Source organism: Clytia hemisphaerica, unplaced genomic scaffold, assembly GCF_902728285.1.
Source record: "Clytia hemisphaerica strain Z4C2 unplaced genomic scaffold, Clytia hemisphaerica genome assembly, whole genome shotgun sequence".
Lineage (NCBI taxonomy): Eukaryota > Metazoa > Cnidaria > Hydrozoa > Leptothecata > Clytiidae > Clytia > Clytia hemisphaerica.
In genome coordinates this window covers 1,201,350-1,218,147 of record NW_027104433.1, presented here as the reverse complement: position 1 = coordinate 1,218,147, position 16,798 = coordinate 1,201,350, and the positions used below count along the sequence as shown (strand labels likewise).

Here is a 16,798-nt window from a genome sequence, read left to right as displayed (position 1 = left end):
AAGAATGAGTCTTATTTACAAAATAATTTACAAAACTCATATCAGAAAAACATTAACTCTTTTTATTTCTTAGAAGAATCATTCAACCCGAAAACTTCCGAAGATAGGATAAAAGGCATCTTCGATGTTTCGAGGTAAGTATTGTGACTTTCAGGTGTTCTCTGCTACTAGAAAGTAATTTCGGCATAGAACAAGTTTAATTTAAAAACAAAGGAAGAATGAGTGAGGTGAAGTGAAGTGAAGTGAAGTGAAACTCTTTTGATGCTTTTTCTTCAACCTCGTCCCCGTGTATCCCAGGCTTTATTAACGTTTTATAATGGAAGTCAAAGAGTATTATCCAGTGCTATCCAGTAAGCATCAACAAGTCAGCCTGTCGTACATAGGGAACGGAGTTGCTTTCTTCTTATAATTTCATTTTCGTCCTTCATTTTCAGGTTGCGTATCTTCACAGAAGTGAATGAACAGTTGGCAGACTTTCGAAATAAACGAGCTCTCGGTTTGGGAGGTCTGTTCGGTGATCATCAATTGGAAGGTGAATAAATGCTTCATTGATTTGCCCTCTTTTGAACACAATCTCCAAAAAGAAAGGTCCCTTCATTCCTTTTTTGTTGCCGAAATTTGCAAATAGTTTAATTGCCTAGCATTTCATACACGTTTCTTTCTTATATAAAAATGATCAAACTTTTTGAAGCCTTAGGATGTTCTATTTTTGAATTTTAAGCATGAAAATATTCTTATTTTAAGAGTATTTTTGTGTATTCTCCTAAGAAATTGAATGTTCTTGAGTCCACAACTTTGGAATGTTCTTTATTGATATGCTCTTAGCATTTTGGCTGTTGAAGCCTTGTTTTTATAAACTTTGTGTTCTTATATTAAAAAACGCATACATTTGAAGTTGTGGTCTCGTAAGTTCGAAAACACGAACAGTCATTGAGGACAATCCTCCTTTTTGTCTTTAGATTTGGATCGTAACAAAGAGTTCAAGGTGATTGAACAAACATTGCTTCCTCATCTTGACGCTCTCATGTAAGTCCGATCACATCTCTTCTCATACTTATTCCAGTCGCTGCTAACTTAAAGTATACTCGTAGTAGAGGTAATAAAAATGCCGCGATAGTACTTCGAAGGGCTATAACTTTTAATACACAAACTTTTGCCTACTTTTTTATTGCATTTTTGCAATGTGCGTGAAATTCTGCATCGATTGGTACACAATTGGAAGGCATTTAGCAAAAACTGAGGCCACAAGTCAAACTTTCCATTAAATTCTAAAATGTCAGATTTTCAAATCTCGGCAGTGAACGTGTTAAAAGGCCTTTTACATTATTTGTATTCCCAAAAAAACATTAAAACCTGAAGCCTATTATGGATGGGAATAATACACATGTGCAGAGTATGGATCTCAGTAAGCCACTCAAGTCGGTTAAATGTTTTTTTAAGCCGAACTAAATTTAGTTTTTGTCGCGAGGTAGCATTGGTTAATAGTGTGGCTCACTGGTTTCTTCTAGTACGAGTTACGACCGTAGCATGAAGGTAGAGCATCTAGCTACGGTGCGCAAGGTTGTGGGTTCGATCCCCAGCCGGGTCATACCAAAGATTCCCAAAATGGTACTCGATGCCTATCTGCTTGATGCTCAGCAACTATAGAGAAAACCAGGGAAGGGATTAGCGCCCTCCCCTACCTTCGGATAGACTGCTAGAGAAAAAGGAGCCTTCGGGTCGCCCTCGACTGCGGTCGGAAACTTACTTGCTTCTTTCTATGAGTTGCAATTTTTTTTTAATTTGGATTTTCTTTCTCTCCATAGGAGCGATTCTGATACAGATAATGAACAAAACGATAGAAAGTAAGAAAGTTACGATTCTACGATTCTTCTATACTAGTATACTCGAAATACGGTTTACACAATAGTCGTTTATAGTTCTCTTGGATTTGAGACTATTCGGCATTTAAAGTTTGGTTAAAGTTTTTCCCCTGTTGATGGGGTGGTTCCGACCATTGACAAGTACTCTAGCATTACATAACAATTTTTCGTTCTATTTTTGTTTTTAGTTATGCTATTGCTGCAGCTTTAACCACCTTTCTTAAGCAAGTTGGCATTTCAAAGGTAAAGATTTTTATCATCTTGATGACATGAAGCTGCGTCCACGAATGGAAAGCACCCTCCTAAAAGTTGCGCAATTTTCATAGATAAAGGCGCAGTAGCTACAATTCATGATTTGCACCAAGCTGCAATGACTTCACGAAATTATGCAACTTTTCTGTGTTTTTTTTTTCAACCCAATACGTCACTTTTTCTATTGTTTAAGTGACGTTTTGGGTGGAAAATTTTGAAAATTCTCAGAAGACTCTCCAGTGGTGCATATCATGAATAGTAACTCTCTAAACCAATCTAAACCAGTCTCGCTGAATTGACGGTTACTGGGGAATGTACCAGTATCTCCTATTCTTTCTACGTTTCACTTTCAGCTGGAACGATATCCTAGTTTCGTGGAGAAAGAGAAGGGTTTATTCAGCGGTGGTTTCGGTATGAACAAAAAGAAGATCTACAAAATCAACGGCCACCAGTTCAGTAGTACCACATACACAAATATCACCATGTGCAATTTCTGTGATAAACTACTATGGGGAATTGCTCCGCAAGGATTTCAATGCCAAAGTAAGTTCACCTGTAGTCTTTCCCCTTAATGAAACTTAAATAAAATCATATATTATTGCTTTAGGGGATAATTCTTAAATTTCAAAATATCATATAACATTTCTTTACTCTATTTCTATTCCAGCATGTGAATATAACGTACACAAACAGCCTTGTTCAGAATCTCTCGTCGAAATGTGTACCGGACGAAAAACGAGACCCGCCAAAGGAGGACCGGTAACTAGCTCAATTTTCTACTCCCTCTTTCAAACGAAATTTCGTCTATTTATATCATTTGGAGAACCAGATATTCTGACATCAATTCGTTTGGACTTCGTGTTCAGATCTATGACTGACATACTGTGCTATGGTTTTTCCAAGCAAGCTTGACTCATAATATGCCATTCCACAGCCGAAATGAATCATGGGTAACCAGGACTTATCGTGCTCTATGTAATAACAGATTTCCTCGTCGTTGGCTGAATGCAAGAAATTTTCTTTGGTCCTCATTCTTCCCATACTTTACTGTGATTATGTAATGCCTTCAATAGAATTAAAACCGATCATCATCGATGATCATTGATTTTAAATTTACTGTTCTCTATTTAGCGGAACACAGTGATCGGCGCGGGTAATAGCAAACCAGACAAACTACTAGGGACTGTCCCGAGTATGGGTATGTTAACTTTATGTTTCGAAACTTTTTACTGTTTTTGTTTGTTCGAAAGACGCCCAACCGTAACTGATAAGTTTCGTGTAATTTGACGACTCTTCACCAAGTCCCCTTTTAGTCAAACGGGAATTTTGATGACTAAAGCTTTACTTTTGAAGGGTTTCACATTGTATAGCTCTCGGCTCAGTTTCAACTTGAAACAAATAATTGTTTTCATCTTTATTTTCAGACAAAGATGCTGAAGGAGGTGAGCATAGCTTAGAAACTGAAAACTTATTCTCGCTACTTTCATTCTCATCTATAACGAATTTCCGGCGATCTACATTTTGAGTGAACCTCTTCTTCCATGAGACAAGCTACCACCTGCCATTTTTTCTACATTACATGTCTCGTTCGAAAGTGACTTTTATTCTGTTCACCAGAAAATATATTTCACACATTTTTTACATTTTCAGGGGATCAAGCCAACGAAAAGCCTGGTGAACAGCAAGAGGTACCAATTTTTCAGTGTCTGTTTTCCAGATTTTAATGTTATTTCTTTTGAAAGTTCTTACATAGAGGCTTCATTTTTTTGTTAAGTTACTTAAATTCCGCAATTATGGAAACGAACGTTCGAATCTGTAGAGGCGATCCAGCACGCAAATCGAACGTTTGATTGTTCCACAATGACGTAACTTAAAACAAAAAATGAAAAGCTTCTATTCAAGTGTCGGAATTGAGGGCTAAACCCTATCATAAACCATTTCTAGTATTGAAAGAGTACGACTTGAAAAATCCCATCACAATAGTCTCTATTGGTCCTTTAATCGGTCATACGTTTATAACCTTCATTTTTATATTATTATATGTATTTCATTTTTCTAATTTCAGCAACAGAATGCAGATAGCTCGTAAGTGCCAAGTAACCTGTTCGCCTATTTGTTTTTATGTTTATCTTCACACGTCCTTTAAAAAAGAATCTTGACTCATTCCATTCCATTGAGTTCCGTTACACCATAACCAACATGGTCAAAAGAAACTGTTTACTAAATTTTTGATGATACTTTCAATCGGTCACATTGATGCATAATTTAAAAAATCTCAAACAACATGGATTAATCCTGTTTTCAAAAAAAAATGCATAATTCAAAGGGACAGGAAATGGTCCCTTTTTTTAGACAGATTTTTATTTTTGACCAGCTTCTTATGCATATTTGAAAATCTCGTTACAATATTTTCGCGTTTAAAGTATCTTTTGCTGTTACTGAAATATTGAGCAATTTTGATCATGTGGAGTTTTATTTGAATTGGCGATTTTTTTTTAACACACTCGGTATTTATACTGCGAAAGTATATTTGAGAAACATTTTGAGAAAGTTTGCATATATTTCGGAAAAGGGGATTCAAGAGATACAAAGAACATTGCTGTTGTACTACATAAGGAGTGTGCCATACACAGCGTTGCTAAGAAAAACAAGTTTCAAATTATACTTAATTTAAAGAAAAGTACTTAAGAGTGATGTATGATGAATGATGTAACTGAAGTAAAACGTAACAGTGTGATGGAACCACCCTACACTGCGATTCTCCCTATGTATTTTAATATCGAGTTGTTTGGTAGAGAGGTTAAAGGTGCTCAAAGGTAACTTTTACCTTTTAACTTCTGTTTTGCTCTAATACCCCCCCCCCCTAAGACTTCCCACGAAATCTTTAGAGCTTATTGAATCTGAACTTCGTTTGCTTTATAATGACCTCAAGTTGATTTTCTTCTTTTCTTTCTTTCCAGAGATGACCAAGAAAACGAAAAGTGAGTATCTAGTTGACAAGTTTCGCTGCAGCATTTCTCAAAAGAAATTAAGATATTTTTCTTTCAACTCAAACTATGCAGATTCTAAATAGTTTTTCTAAAAAATTGATGACGTTTTATAAGTTTTCTATAAATCCAAAAGTGCACTCGTACAGTTTTTATTTTATCTTAATGAGGGAAGAAACTTTCCGGGTGTAAGTTTCTAAACCATTTTTCCTTTTGTGCAGCAGGGCTACGACACCTGGGGATGACTCATTCAATTACTCTGTCACCAACAAAGCCAAAACGTATGTAACCTTTGTCCTATCCGATTTGTCCAAACAGTTTTCTCTATACATCATTCGGGGTTAACCTGTGAAATTCTTACTAAAGACAAAAATATTAAAATAAACCCGGATATACTAGATCGATACCCGTATCAATGTACAATCTTATCGTTGAAAAGTCTGAATCGTACAGTATGTGTTCGAATCTTTCTGAAATGTCACTTTCTTCTTTTTGTTTCACAGTATTGGTTACAAAGCTCCGAAAAACGTCAAAAACGTCAAAAATGTCGGACGATCAGAAAGCGTCAAGACTACGGTATTTATATACATCGTTATACTTGTTTTCTATTTGTGTCTGTAGCCTTCTTCAAGTAGCCTGTACTGGTATTGGTACTGTTATTGTACCTGTATTGGTTGCCAAAGGGTCCTATTACACTTTTTTTCAGTGAAGAAGAGCTATCTTGAAACTGTCTAAAAGTTAATTTTACAATTTTAAGAAATGATTTCTTTGACCTATTCATTTCTATTCTATCATTTTAGAAAGACAATGTTAAATTAAGTAAAACGAAGCAAGCACTGCCTGGTATCAAAAGGTATCCATCTTATTTATTCTTTCATACCTTGCCTATCAACTTTTATATCTTTTTTACCATAGCGCTCACTAATCATTTCAAACATTCGAAATCATGACATTACATCTGTTTCGATAAAAGTGTATTGAAAAAGTGTTTCGGTCTTCTATTTATTCCAAAGTTGAGCACCCATTAACTTTATTTCACGTCTCAAATCGAAATCAATATATTGACTAGTGAGCCAAACATTCTATTCCTCCATATATCATCATTTAGTAATGTTTCAATTTCTCTGTGTGTCGATGCATCGACGAGCGAAACAACTCCATAACAAAAACTATTTCTCTTCACATTTTCCAGCGATTTTGGTGTGTACGGTGCGGCACCTTTCAAAACACACGCTGAACGTCCAGATTCTTCACCCACTCCAGAACCAGACTCAGGTTGGTGCATTGTTCTCTACCGTTTTACAATTAAGTATTTCTACTCGATCTCTATTGCCAAAACACAAGTTATATATATTACTTGTTAAAATCTTTGACTTGAAGAAATTTAGGTTTGAGGCACTAATAGCGACTTTTAGCTTTCTATTTTAATGTTGACTTGTCCGACTTAGTATCGGCTTAAAGTCAGATTTTTATAAGGTTTGAGAGTACATAGCGATGGAGTTTGTCTTCAATGCTAATTTTTTTTCTTGCTTCATGTAGATAACGAACCCGATTCGGATATAGAAGTTGAAACGGAGAATCCGAACTGGCAGAGTACCGTTGTAGATAAAAAGGTGAGAGATCGTTTGAATTTCTGCAAGGCTTAAAGTTAGTATGACAACATTATGACACACATAAATTATTTTTCAATATTTTGACTCGCCTCAACCAATCCTTCATCTTGTTATCTTATGGAGGTTGCTTTTTAATAAATTTGTAACCTTTCCATGCTATGTTTTGTTTTCAGATATTAAGCAAATTGAAGTCGAAAGAATTAAAACGTCAAGAAGTCATACACGGTGAGAAACCCTTAAAACGCGTGTAGATTAAATTAACAATAAGTCCTTATCATCTTTCACTATGGGGATATAACCAAACAAAAACTCCGGTAAATCCTAGATTCTATGCCGGCGAGTGTATTGTTTAGCGTGAATATGTATACGAGGCAGCGAGCCGATTTTTCTGATTTGTAGTTTTTTTCGTGTCTTAGACCGGCTGAATTTTTCGTTCGGCGGACTTAAATTAGACCCTAGGCTACGTCATATCTTCCTTCGTTTCGAAAACTCCTACTCTTCGGGGTATGAGCACTGCTCTTGTTTTGGATATTGAAATTCTCCGGATAAACTGCATGCGCACTGAGGTTTTAATGAAACAATAGAGAGTTTCAAAACCTAAGCCAAGCAGCTGTGTTTTAAACATTCTTTTATTTGAAATCTCTATTGATAAACATCTTTTTTGAAAGTTCTCTATTATTTTCAAGCCTATTAATAAGCAATTTCCAGTGGGGGCTACTAGTGGCCGCCTAAAGCAGTGCCTATAGACCAAGAGTAAGGCCTAAAAGTCTGGAGCTGTCTATTGTGAAGACTAATTAGACCCCTGTTTCAACTAAACCATAACTTGTGATTCGTCTTTCTTTTTTAGAACTCATCCACACCGAACGAACACACGTGCGCAATTTGAAAGTTTTATATAGGGTAAGTCCATTTTATTATTTCTCCAAAATATGAAGCAGCTTTCAATGCACTCGTCTACCCCTTAGCAGCGTGGTCGGTATTTGTAGGAGACTGGTAACGAAAATACAAGGTATTACAGTGTATGGTATATGTTCTTGTAAGCTTTTTGTTGTCCTCTGATTTCATAACTCTTGATTTTTAAATCGGAAATGTTCAGGCCTACCTGATAGCTTCTGACTCTGACTAATTTGATCGTCAATTATCTGATAGCTGATGTGTCCAGTCCTTAAAGACCATACTTTTTTTTATTTTGCAGATATTTTACAAACCGCTACTGAAGGAGAACATCATCCCTCCAGAAACGGTGAAGACTATTTTCCCGAATCTCGAAGAACTTATAGAAATACACGGTATGTTCTGTTTGCTTCTATCTATTGATCTATAGCAGAGAAACCGGTCTTCTCTTACTTTGAGGGGAGCCAACACCTTTTTAGATGAAGAGAAGCCTTCTCAAAAACCTTCAAAACGGCCAGTCCAGGAAAAAAAATTAAGATTCGTATATGATTAAACTATCTCAAAAGCAATAAAACGCTGACAGGCATCATGGAACATTTTCCAAACCTCTGATATAATGTTAAATATCTTCTTCTCTTTTCTTCTTTAGAATCTCTCTTAAAACCGATGAAAGAGCTGGTGAAGAAAAGTGAAGTTATAGACGCCGTCGGTGAACTCATGCTTACAAGGGTGAGAGATAATTGTTATATTTCTCTCAATCTCCTGAAATTTCTGAATAGAAAAATCTCCATTTGTTCCTAGACAAAAAAGGGCATTTACACGGTAAGAGAATTGTAGTCTCAAAAGGGCATGCTTCTTAAATAAAGTCAGACGGATGATACAGCTATCAAATGCGAGCTCAAGTTTAGCAGGGTTTAATTGCAGTTTCATTCAGCACGTCAATACAACAAACTTAGAAACTATCGTGGAATCTTAGTAAACTCCAACCAAACCAAGCCCTATCATAAAGTAACGGATAGTTGTATTACTCTCATAATCGTTAGTCGTGCAAAATTACTCGAATCTGATTGGTTTAGAGGAGTGCGATTAATCGTTAATTGCACTATTACCACTTTTTGTGCTCTTAGGTGGGGGAAACTTTGCCCCCCCCCCATTTTGTAGCAATACAATGACTTCTTCACTATAACAAAACAAGAAACTTCGCATTTTAGTAGATTCTTATTAGACTAGGACGAGTGCAAATTATGGTATTTTCTCCTTTGTTACGAGTGATTCATCGTTAATTGCACTCCAAACCATTACTAGTACGAAACATCCTAAAAATATTCTAAATAATAACTACGACATTCGTCACCTTTTTTTCAGTTTGACGGCGCGAAGGGTCTACAAGTGAAAGAAGCGTGCGCAACATTTTGCCGTTCGCTCAGCTCTTCATTAGCTCTCATCAAGAAACTACAAATCACCAAACGTACAGTACAAGAGTTCATGACGGTATGTTTATTATTATATTCGATCTTTACAAGTGTTTTTATAAATGATCATTTGGCCGGGCCTCACGTATTGTTTCTCCCACATACTTCTTTCACTGTAGTGCAATCCAAATCCAACACATCTCTCTTGCACCCTTTACAAGTACCTGGTTATCGTCCGGGGGGGGGGTACTTAGGCAAGTGAAGGGTACAAGTATTTGCCGCCCTTAAAGGTTGCCTTTTTTGGAACCTGGCAGTCCCTGTAAGGGTTGAAAAAAATAGAAAATCTAATTTCAGTCCCACTAAGGGTCGGAAAATTAGGAAAATTTCAACTGTTTGTCCCCAAACAGATCGAAATTTGGTCAAATTAGACCTAATAATGGTCGTTAATTTCCAAAATCTTCCTTTTTTGCACTAGTTTTTAGTCTCGCTAAGGATTCGAGGGTCGAAAGTCGGGCGGCACACCGCCCCTACATTTCGCAACCCTAGTAACCCCCCCCCGACTACTTCTGACTACTTTCATGTTCAACTCTAAATCTCTTAATGATCTTAAAGGTTCTCTTGGAATTTATGATGGACTTTTTAGCTTTGACCTAAGAGGGGTAGAATATCCTGTTCAGTCGGTCATCTTTGTATGTATGTAATATGTATGTATGTAATAGTTTATTTCATGTTGACGAAAAGGTAGCAACAAAGGCTAATAAAGGTCAACGCTACTTTACAATTAAAAAAAAAGCTAATGTTTTGTTGGCAGCTCATCGTCGCTGCTACTGAGGCTAGATATTGACAGCTTTTGGTTGGCAAAGTTTTTGTTTGTTTTTATCAAGCGAAGATTATCTGTTCTGGGACTTCCTCTCACACACCAAATGAAATCACCACCACATTTGGAGTTCCATTTCTTAGCTTCTTCGCACATCTCTTTGATTTTTGGACCTACCTTGGAGGTCCTTTGGACCTACCTTGGAGGTCCTATAAATTAACCGATGTCCGTCCGTCTGTCCGTTCGTCCGTCTGTTACCAGCTTTTCTCAGGACTGGCTCATTAGTTTTTTCTAATTTTTGGCACAATGATGCAAAATGGCAATGCCCAAAATGTGACGGAGCCCGATTTTCGAGAAAAAAAAATGTTATGCCGGAAAAACTGTTTTTTTGGCATTTTCTCGAGATTTTATCATTAGTTTTTTCTGATTTTTTGCTCAAAGATGCGTATTAACAATGCCTAAAACATGGCCGAGTCCGATTTTCGAGAAAAAAAATTTTCCGGCTTAAAATGCCGGAAATCGCCGTTTTTCTGGATTTTCATTGGACTTTTTCCTTATAATTAGTTGTTTTTTCATTCAAAAACATTATTAATAGCAATGCCCACCATCAAGCATGTTTTAATTTTCAATAAAATTGATTTTTGAAGCCGGAACTATTTAAAAATCGCCGGAACAACCTATTTTCGCCGGAAAGACAGTATTTCTTGAATTTCTCAAGCTGTACTGAATATTTTTTTATGAAATTTTGCACACTGATGCAAAATGACAATACCTAAAATGTGACGGAGACCGATTTTCGAAAAACATTTTTTCCGGCCGAAAATGCCGGAAATATGCCGGAAAAACCGGTTTTTTGGCATTTTCTCGAGATTTCATGATTAGTTTTTTCTGATTTTTTTGCACAAAGATGCGTAATAGCAATGCCCAAAACATGGCCGAGTTCGATTTTTGAGAAAAATTCTTTTCTGGCCGAAAATGCTAGAAATATACCGGAAATCGCCGTTTTTGCAGATTTTCATTGGACTTTTTCGTGATATTTCTTTGTTTTTTCACGCAAAATCATTATTGATAACAATGCAAACCATCAAGTATGGTTCAATTTTCAATAAAACTGATTTTTGATGCCGGGACTTTCTAAAAATCGCCGGAATAGCCGAATATCGCCGGAAAAACGGTTTTTCTTGAATTTCTCGAGCTGTACTTTATATTTTTTCATGAAATTTTGCACACTGATGCAAAATGGCAATACCTAAAATGTGACGGAGCCTGATTTTGGAAAACAAATATTTCGGCCAAAAATGCCGATAATATGCCGTCAAAACCGGTTTGTTGCCATTTTGTTGAGATTTCATTAACCGTTTTTCCCGATTTTTGCACAAAGATGTGTATCAGCAATGCCCTAAGTGTGGTCGATTCGGATTTTTGAGAATCATGTTTTTCCGGCCGAAAGTGCCGGAAGTATGCCGGAAATCGCCGTTTTTGCAGATTTGAATTGGGCTTTTTCCATATATTCCTTTGTTTTTTCACTTAAAAAAATTATTGATAACAATGCCACCATCAAGCATGATTCAATCGTCAATAAAACTTTTGCAATTTTGCAACAGGAACTTTCTATTTCTTTTTTCCCTAAACTCCTCCCCCCCCCCATCAACAATCAATGATGAAATTTAATGCATTTTCGCTAACCGCTATATTTTCTTAATGATTGTTTTTCTCCTTATTGCTATCTAAGTTTCATCATCAGGTAGGTCCATTCAGCATGTTGCTTGTTCTTCTTTCTTTGATGGTGAAATCATCGGTGATGCTTAGATATCCAAGTCCCTTCAACTTTTTTAGGTTGCTCATGATTTTTTGGACCTACCGGGAGGTCCTTTAATTTGACCGTTGTCCGTTCGTCTGTTACAAGCTTTTCTCGGGATTGGCTCATCAGTTTTTTTTAATTTTTTGCACAATGATACAAAATGGCAATGCCTGAAAAGTGACGGAGCCCGATTTTTGAAAAAAATTTTTGGGGGGCAAATTTGGGCCAAAAACTACCTAAAAATAAGGTTTTTTGGACTTTGTGCAAAATTGCTTCATTAGTTTTTCCTGATTTTTGGCAGAAAGATAGAGTGCAAGGTACCCTAAAATGTGGCTGAAGTAATTTTTCTCGGAAAATTTTTTTTTTCGTCGTCAAATACGGATTTTCGCAAATTTGGGCCAAAAACTACCTAAAAATAAGGTTTTTTGGACTTGGTGCAAAATTGCTTCATTAGTTTTTCCTGATTTTTGGCAGAAAGATAGAGTGCAAGGTACCCTAAAATGTGGCTAAAGTAGTTTTTCTCGGAAAATTTTTTATCGTCGTCAAATACGGATTTTCGCTTTTTTGGGGAAATTCCCTTTTACCATTTTCCTGTTAGCAGCTTTTCTCGGGATTGGCTCATTAGTTTTTTTTAATTTTTTGCACAATGATACAAAATAGCAATGCCTGAAAAGTGACGGAGCCCGATTTTTGAAAAAATTTTTTTGGGGGGCAAATTTGGGCCAAAAACTACCTAAAAATAAGGTTTTTAGGGCTTTGTGCAAAATTGCTTCATTAGTTTTTCCTGATTTTTGGCAGAAAGATAGAGTGCAAGGTACCCTAAAACGTGGCTGAAGTAATTTTTCTCGGAAAATTTTTTTTCATCGTCAAATACGGATTTTCGCAAATTTGGGCCAAAAACTACCTAAAAATAAGGTTTTTTGGACTTGGTGCAAAATTGCTTCATTAGTTTTTCCTGATTTTTAGTAGAAAGATAGGGTGCAAGGTACTTTAAAATGTGGTTGAAGTAATTTTTCTCGGAAAATTTTTTTTCGTCATAAAATTTTCAAAAAAAGACGACCAAGTTACACAATGATAAAAGAAAATAAATCAGACGTTTTTGCATTGTTCTAAAACTTATCGTGTTTGCTCAATTCCAATAGTAAAATGTAGAATACCTACTTTTATCTGATTTTGATCAACAGGTAGGTCCATTCAGCATGTTGCTTGTTCTTTTTCTTCTTCACTTTGTAAAGTCACCTTTATCGGACGCGTTTTCCTCGGCCCATTTTCATGTTCGAACCCAATACTCATATGGTAGTACTGAGTACTTGTTCTCTCCGATTTTACTTCTTAAGGATCTCGTTATTCGTACACAATTGTGACATACATATTGATTATTATAAGTGTTAGCGAAGACTTTCAGTTGGTAAAGTGGCAATTGTGTGCACTCGTAATGTACCATACGTTGACAGCTACGGCATTTGAGTCGATTTTGATCTTCGTCATCAATACACGTAACAAGGGTGCATGTTGCAGTTGTGTTTGCTGCTTCAATTGATAGATCTTGGGTGTTTTTGTCGCGATTTTTGTTCATATTTAGCGAATTTTGATGCTTCTTTGAATTTCCACCATTTTTTGAAGTGCGCTGCAAAACACGTCTTAACTAAGTGACGTCAAATAAAACAAAAAACGGATGAACTTTTTAGCTTTGACCTAAGAAGGGTAGAATATCCTGTTCGGTGGGCCATCTTTAGTGTTATTAAAGTAACATACCGATATTTTTTTCATTTTCCAGCGTCAAGAGGCAAATGATTACTGCCGGCGTTTGAAATTCTCCGACATAATGGCTACCTCGCATCAACGTCTTGTTAAATACCCACTTCTACTCGATCAAATCAACAAATCAACGCCCGCCAAACATCCCGATTACTCGCCCGTCGAACAATGTGCCAGATGTTGTCGCGATATCCTAAATCACGTCAATAATGAGATTAAAATCGTCGACGACAAACATCGATTGGAGGAATTATCGAAGTTTATCGAAGACAAACGAGTCCTTGATAAAGATAATGACGGAGAAAAAGAGAAGGAGGGTGAAGGGGTGAGTCATTTTGCTTGCTGTCCAGCCGAAGTCACTACACTTTTTAGAAATTCCAAATTTTTTGAAGCCTTTAGCCTATATTCCACTTTGCGAATTTTTCGAATTTTTGGAGCACAATCCCAGTTTTTGGTGAAGAGCTCGCTATGAAGCCTTCTGATGTTCTTGACTTATTAAGCTTTGAGCCTAAAAATGTTCTGAAAATATTCTTATTTTCACCATTTTGTGAGTATTTTGAAGAAATTGGGCGTTTTGGAGTGAGTCCGCAAAGCCTTGAAATGTTGTTTACTTCTTGTTCATTATGTGTCGTTTCCAAAAGCTCTTCAGCATTAGCAATTAAATGGATTAAGCTTGTCGAGTTGTCTAACCGACCCCGCTATCTCTCGAATTACCCAATGAAGACTCAAATCTTGACAAGTTCTTTTAATCTTGACGTATTTCATCTTCCCTCGTAAATTGCGTAACTTAACAAAATATGAAAAACCTCTATACCGTCATCAAGCAGAGTTTCGTTCTTTATTTTAAACAAAATCTGATATTTTTCTATTTAGAAATTCGACATCTCGAAACACAAGTATGTTATGGAAGGTGACTTGACATGGAAGGTCAACCCTCAGAAAACACTCAGTAAGCAATATTACATCACCGCAGAAAGTAAATTCATCACATCTCGCAATTCTCAAATGGGTCGACCCTATCTGATAAAGAGGAGTTTTTTATCTGAAAGAGAAATTCCGCTTACAAATACAAGACATTTTCCTACAATTTAGTCAACTTGTACTCCTCTTTGCGGAAAAAATAACTTGATGTCGATCTTGAGGAAAAAAAAATAGAAAGCTAGAAATCACCCGTTTCGCCCAGGCTGGGCGTCTGAACGTCTCGATATTCTTTGCTTTCTTTAGATTTACACGTGGTATTACTGGACGACCTACTAGTTCTACTGCAAGTTAACGACAATGGAAAATTCATCCTCAAAAATCATAATACTAATATGTTGGGCACGACTGGTGATAACAAGGTGAGTCGATTGTAGCGATTTCAGTTCTTTCAAAGTTCTTCCCGTTGTCTTTAGGAGCTAGGGATACTAGCAACACTTTCCCTTATTCCTTACCCTTTGAAACACCTCTCAATCCTTACAAAGGCTTCTGATATTTTGACGCAATTTGACGTCATTCTTTTTTTGCAAACTCGAACCAAGTCTCCTCAAGCCTCTAAGGGTTGAAAAGTGTATTGATGAGCATCAAGTAGAAGTATCAAATACCAATTTCAAGTCTAATGACCCGCGCTCTGGATGAATCCACAAACTTGTTCACCGAAGCTGAATACACTGGCATAATTACAAGATTGTTTGACTAATGTTAACTTAAAACCACATTCTTCACCCACAATAGGAATATATCTTCCCTGATTGTAATCCTATTTGTGCACATTATTGACTAAGCTTGTTTTATTGCAGGGTCACAGTCCAATCATCAAACTAACGAACGTTATCATCCGTGAAGTTGCTGTTGGTAAGCTACAAATCTTCTTAGTCTTTTCTCGCATTAAATTTGGAACCTAAACGAGTGAATTGAGACAAATAAATCTAAATTTCGCCTATAAAAGATTAGACCAGGCTTTTTGTCAATTTTTATTAAACCTTTTTCTATATAACAAGTTAGCTTTAGTTTAGACGTCCGACGTTCTGCCCTGATTGTTACAGGGGACAAAAAGTGAGCATGAAATTGGTAGTTAAAATCATTGCTTGAAAAAATTAAAAGAAGGCATTGCACTGACTTTAGAAGACAGCCAGCTTTCTACCCACTTTTTAGATTGGGACCCAATTAGATTGGGCAGGGCAAAAGTGGGCCGTCTGTACAGTGTTTTGAACGGATTCTCTGGTAATTCATTTCAGATAAAACGGCGTTCTTCATGGTCAGTACTTCCATAACGGGACCACAAATCTACGAACTGGTTGCCCAATCAAGGACCGAAAAAATCAAGTAAGAAAAGTTTCCTTAAGTTTATTCGCTTTTTAAAGTGCGCACTTTTTTTGCTATCGTGTGGATTTTTTACCGGTCAACTTTTTTCACCGACTTTTTTCTCTACTGATAAGGTATTTCTTCGAAAAATAATGTGTTTAACACTATGCTCTACTTGTAGTATTAGATACATCACACATTACTTGAGGACTTATTATATTAATGACTATCTAAAGGTGTATACGTGGACTATTTTTGATTATTTTTTCAAATTATCAATATTTAGAGTCAGTCTCCGAGCTTTTAAAGTCGTGTTGAGTTGACGTCTTCAAGGTATACTTGACATACTTAAAATGTACAATTTTTCATTTTTAGATGGACGGGTCAAATCAACAAAGCTGCGGAACTAATGAAAGCAAAAGGTAAAAACCTGCATAGGAATCTCAACTTCATTCGATGGCCACGTTAAAAAAGAGCAGAGATGAAACCTTATCCTTTAACGTCACTATTTCATTGGGAATTGTTGGGGATATTTCTATGTATATATTCTATACATGTAGATTTTGGCTCAGCCTTTTCAACTTTACGAGATTTTTTGAAGTCTTTCTTAGTAATTTTGTATATTTTCTCTAAAAACGTGTATTAATACTTGCTCATTAAAAACAATCTTCTCTCTCTTTCCAGACACCGACAGGGGACGTCGTGGAGGTCTAACGACATCAACGTCCATCGCCTCCCCCGCAGAGGAAAGACGAAGTATCACGAAACAGTCCTCCTCCGTAGACGAAACACAAGTCGAAAATTTAGTGTCGCCTGAACGACTTCAAGAACTCCAAAGTAAGATGGCATTTCTTTTTTGATACTTCTTTGCCTTTTAAGGGATCGGCAAATGAAGTGGACATTTTGCCGGAGAAAGAGAACCAGTGGGGTTGAAGAAAAACACCTAAACACGATGTGAAATGAAATTAGTTAAAATTTCTTCTCTACTTATATCGACTTAATAATTAGTAGACGTAAATTAATATTGCTATGCCTAAATCGTCTATTTTAATTTACAAACTTAACACGTATGGAATAAATCAATGTTAAAAACTGGCCCATACTTTTCTATACTACCGG

The 16,798-nt window shown here is 36.4% G+C and overlaps 1 protein-coding gene across 9 annotated transcripts in view; it reads left to right on the top strand.

Moving 5' to 3' along the window:
- LOC136820696 (rho guanine nucleotide exchange factor 1-like) overlaps positions 1–16,798 on the top strand; it is a 41,052-nt gene that overhangs the window by 17,116 nt on the left and 7,138 nt on the right. For 5 of the 9 annotated variants that reach the window (XM_067076898.1, XM_067076900.1, XM_067076897.1 and 2 more), the window contains 29 exons: positions 74–134; positions 435–532; positions 960–1,026; positions 1,806–1,844; positions 2,051–2,105; positions 2,468–2,657; positions 2,782–2,873; positions 3,246–3,312; positions 3,539–3,556; positions 3,765–3,802; positions 4,180–4,199; positions 5,075–5,095; positions 5,326–5,382; positions 5,605–5,677; positions 5,902–5,954; positions 6,294–6,376; positions 6,641–6,714; positions 6,888–6,939; positions 7,562–7,614; positions 7,910–8,003; positions 8,258–8,337; positions 8,974–9,099; positions 13,416–13,721; positions 14,270–14,345; positions 14,621–14,736; positions 15,175–15,229; positions 15,613–15,700; positions 16,055–16,101; positions 16,364–16,516. In XM_067076898.1, the coding sequence (XP_066932999.1) occupies positions 74–134; positions 435–532; positions 960–1,026; positions 1,806–1,844; positions 2,051–2,105; positions 2,468–2,657; positions 2,782–2,873; positions 3,246–3,312; positions 3,539–3,556; positions 3,765–3,802; positions 4,180–4,199; positions 5,075–5,095; positions 5,326–5,382; positions 5,605–5,677; positions 5,902–5,954; positions 6,294–6,376; positions 6,641–6,714; positions 6,888–6,939; positions 7,562–7,614; positions 7,910–8,003; positions 8,258–8,337; positions 8,974–9,099; positions 13,416–13,721; positions 14,270–14,345; positions 14,621–14,736; positions 15,175–15,229; positions 15,613–15,700; positions 16,055–16,101; positions 16,364–16,516 (2,352 nt within the window). Of the gene's footprint in view, positions 1–73; positions 135–434; positions 533–959; positions 1,027–1,805; positions 1,845–2,050; positions 2,106–2,467; positions 2,658–2,781; positions 2,874–3,245; positions 3,313–3,538; positions 3,557–3,764; positions 3,803–4,179; positions 4,200–5,074; positions 5,096–5,322; positions 5,383–5,604; positions 5,678–5,901; positions 5,955–6,293; positions 6,377–6,640; positions 6,715–6,887; positions 6,940–7,561; positions 7,615–7,909; positions 8,004–8,257; positions 8,338–8,973; positions 9,100–13,415; positions 13,722–14,269; positions 14,346–14,620; positions 14,737–15,174; positions 15,230–15,612; positions 15,701–16,054; positions 16,102–16,363; positions 16,517–16,798 lie in introns of all 9 variants that reach the window. The other 4 variants (XM_067076896.1, XM_067076895.1, XM_067076903.1 and 1 more) reach the window with 1 other exon arrangement.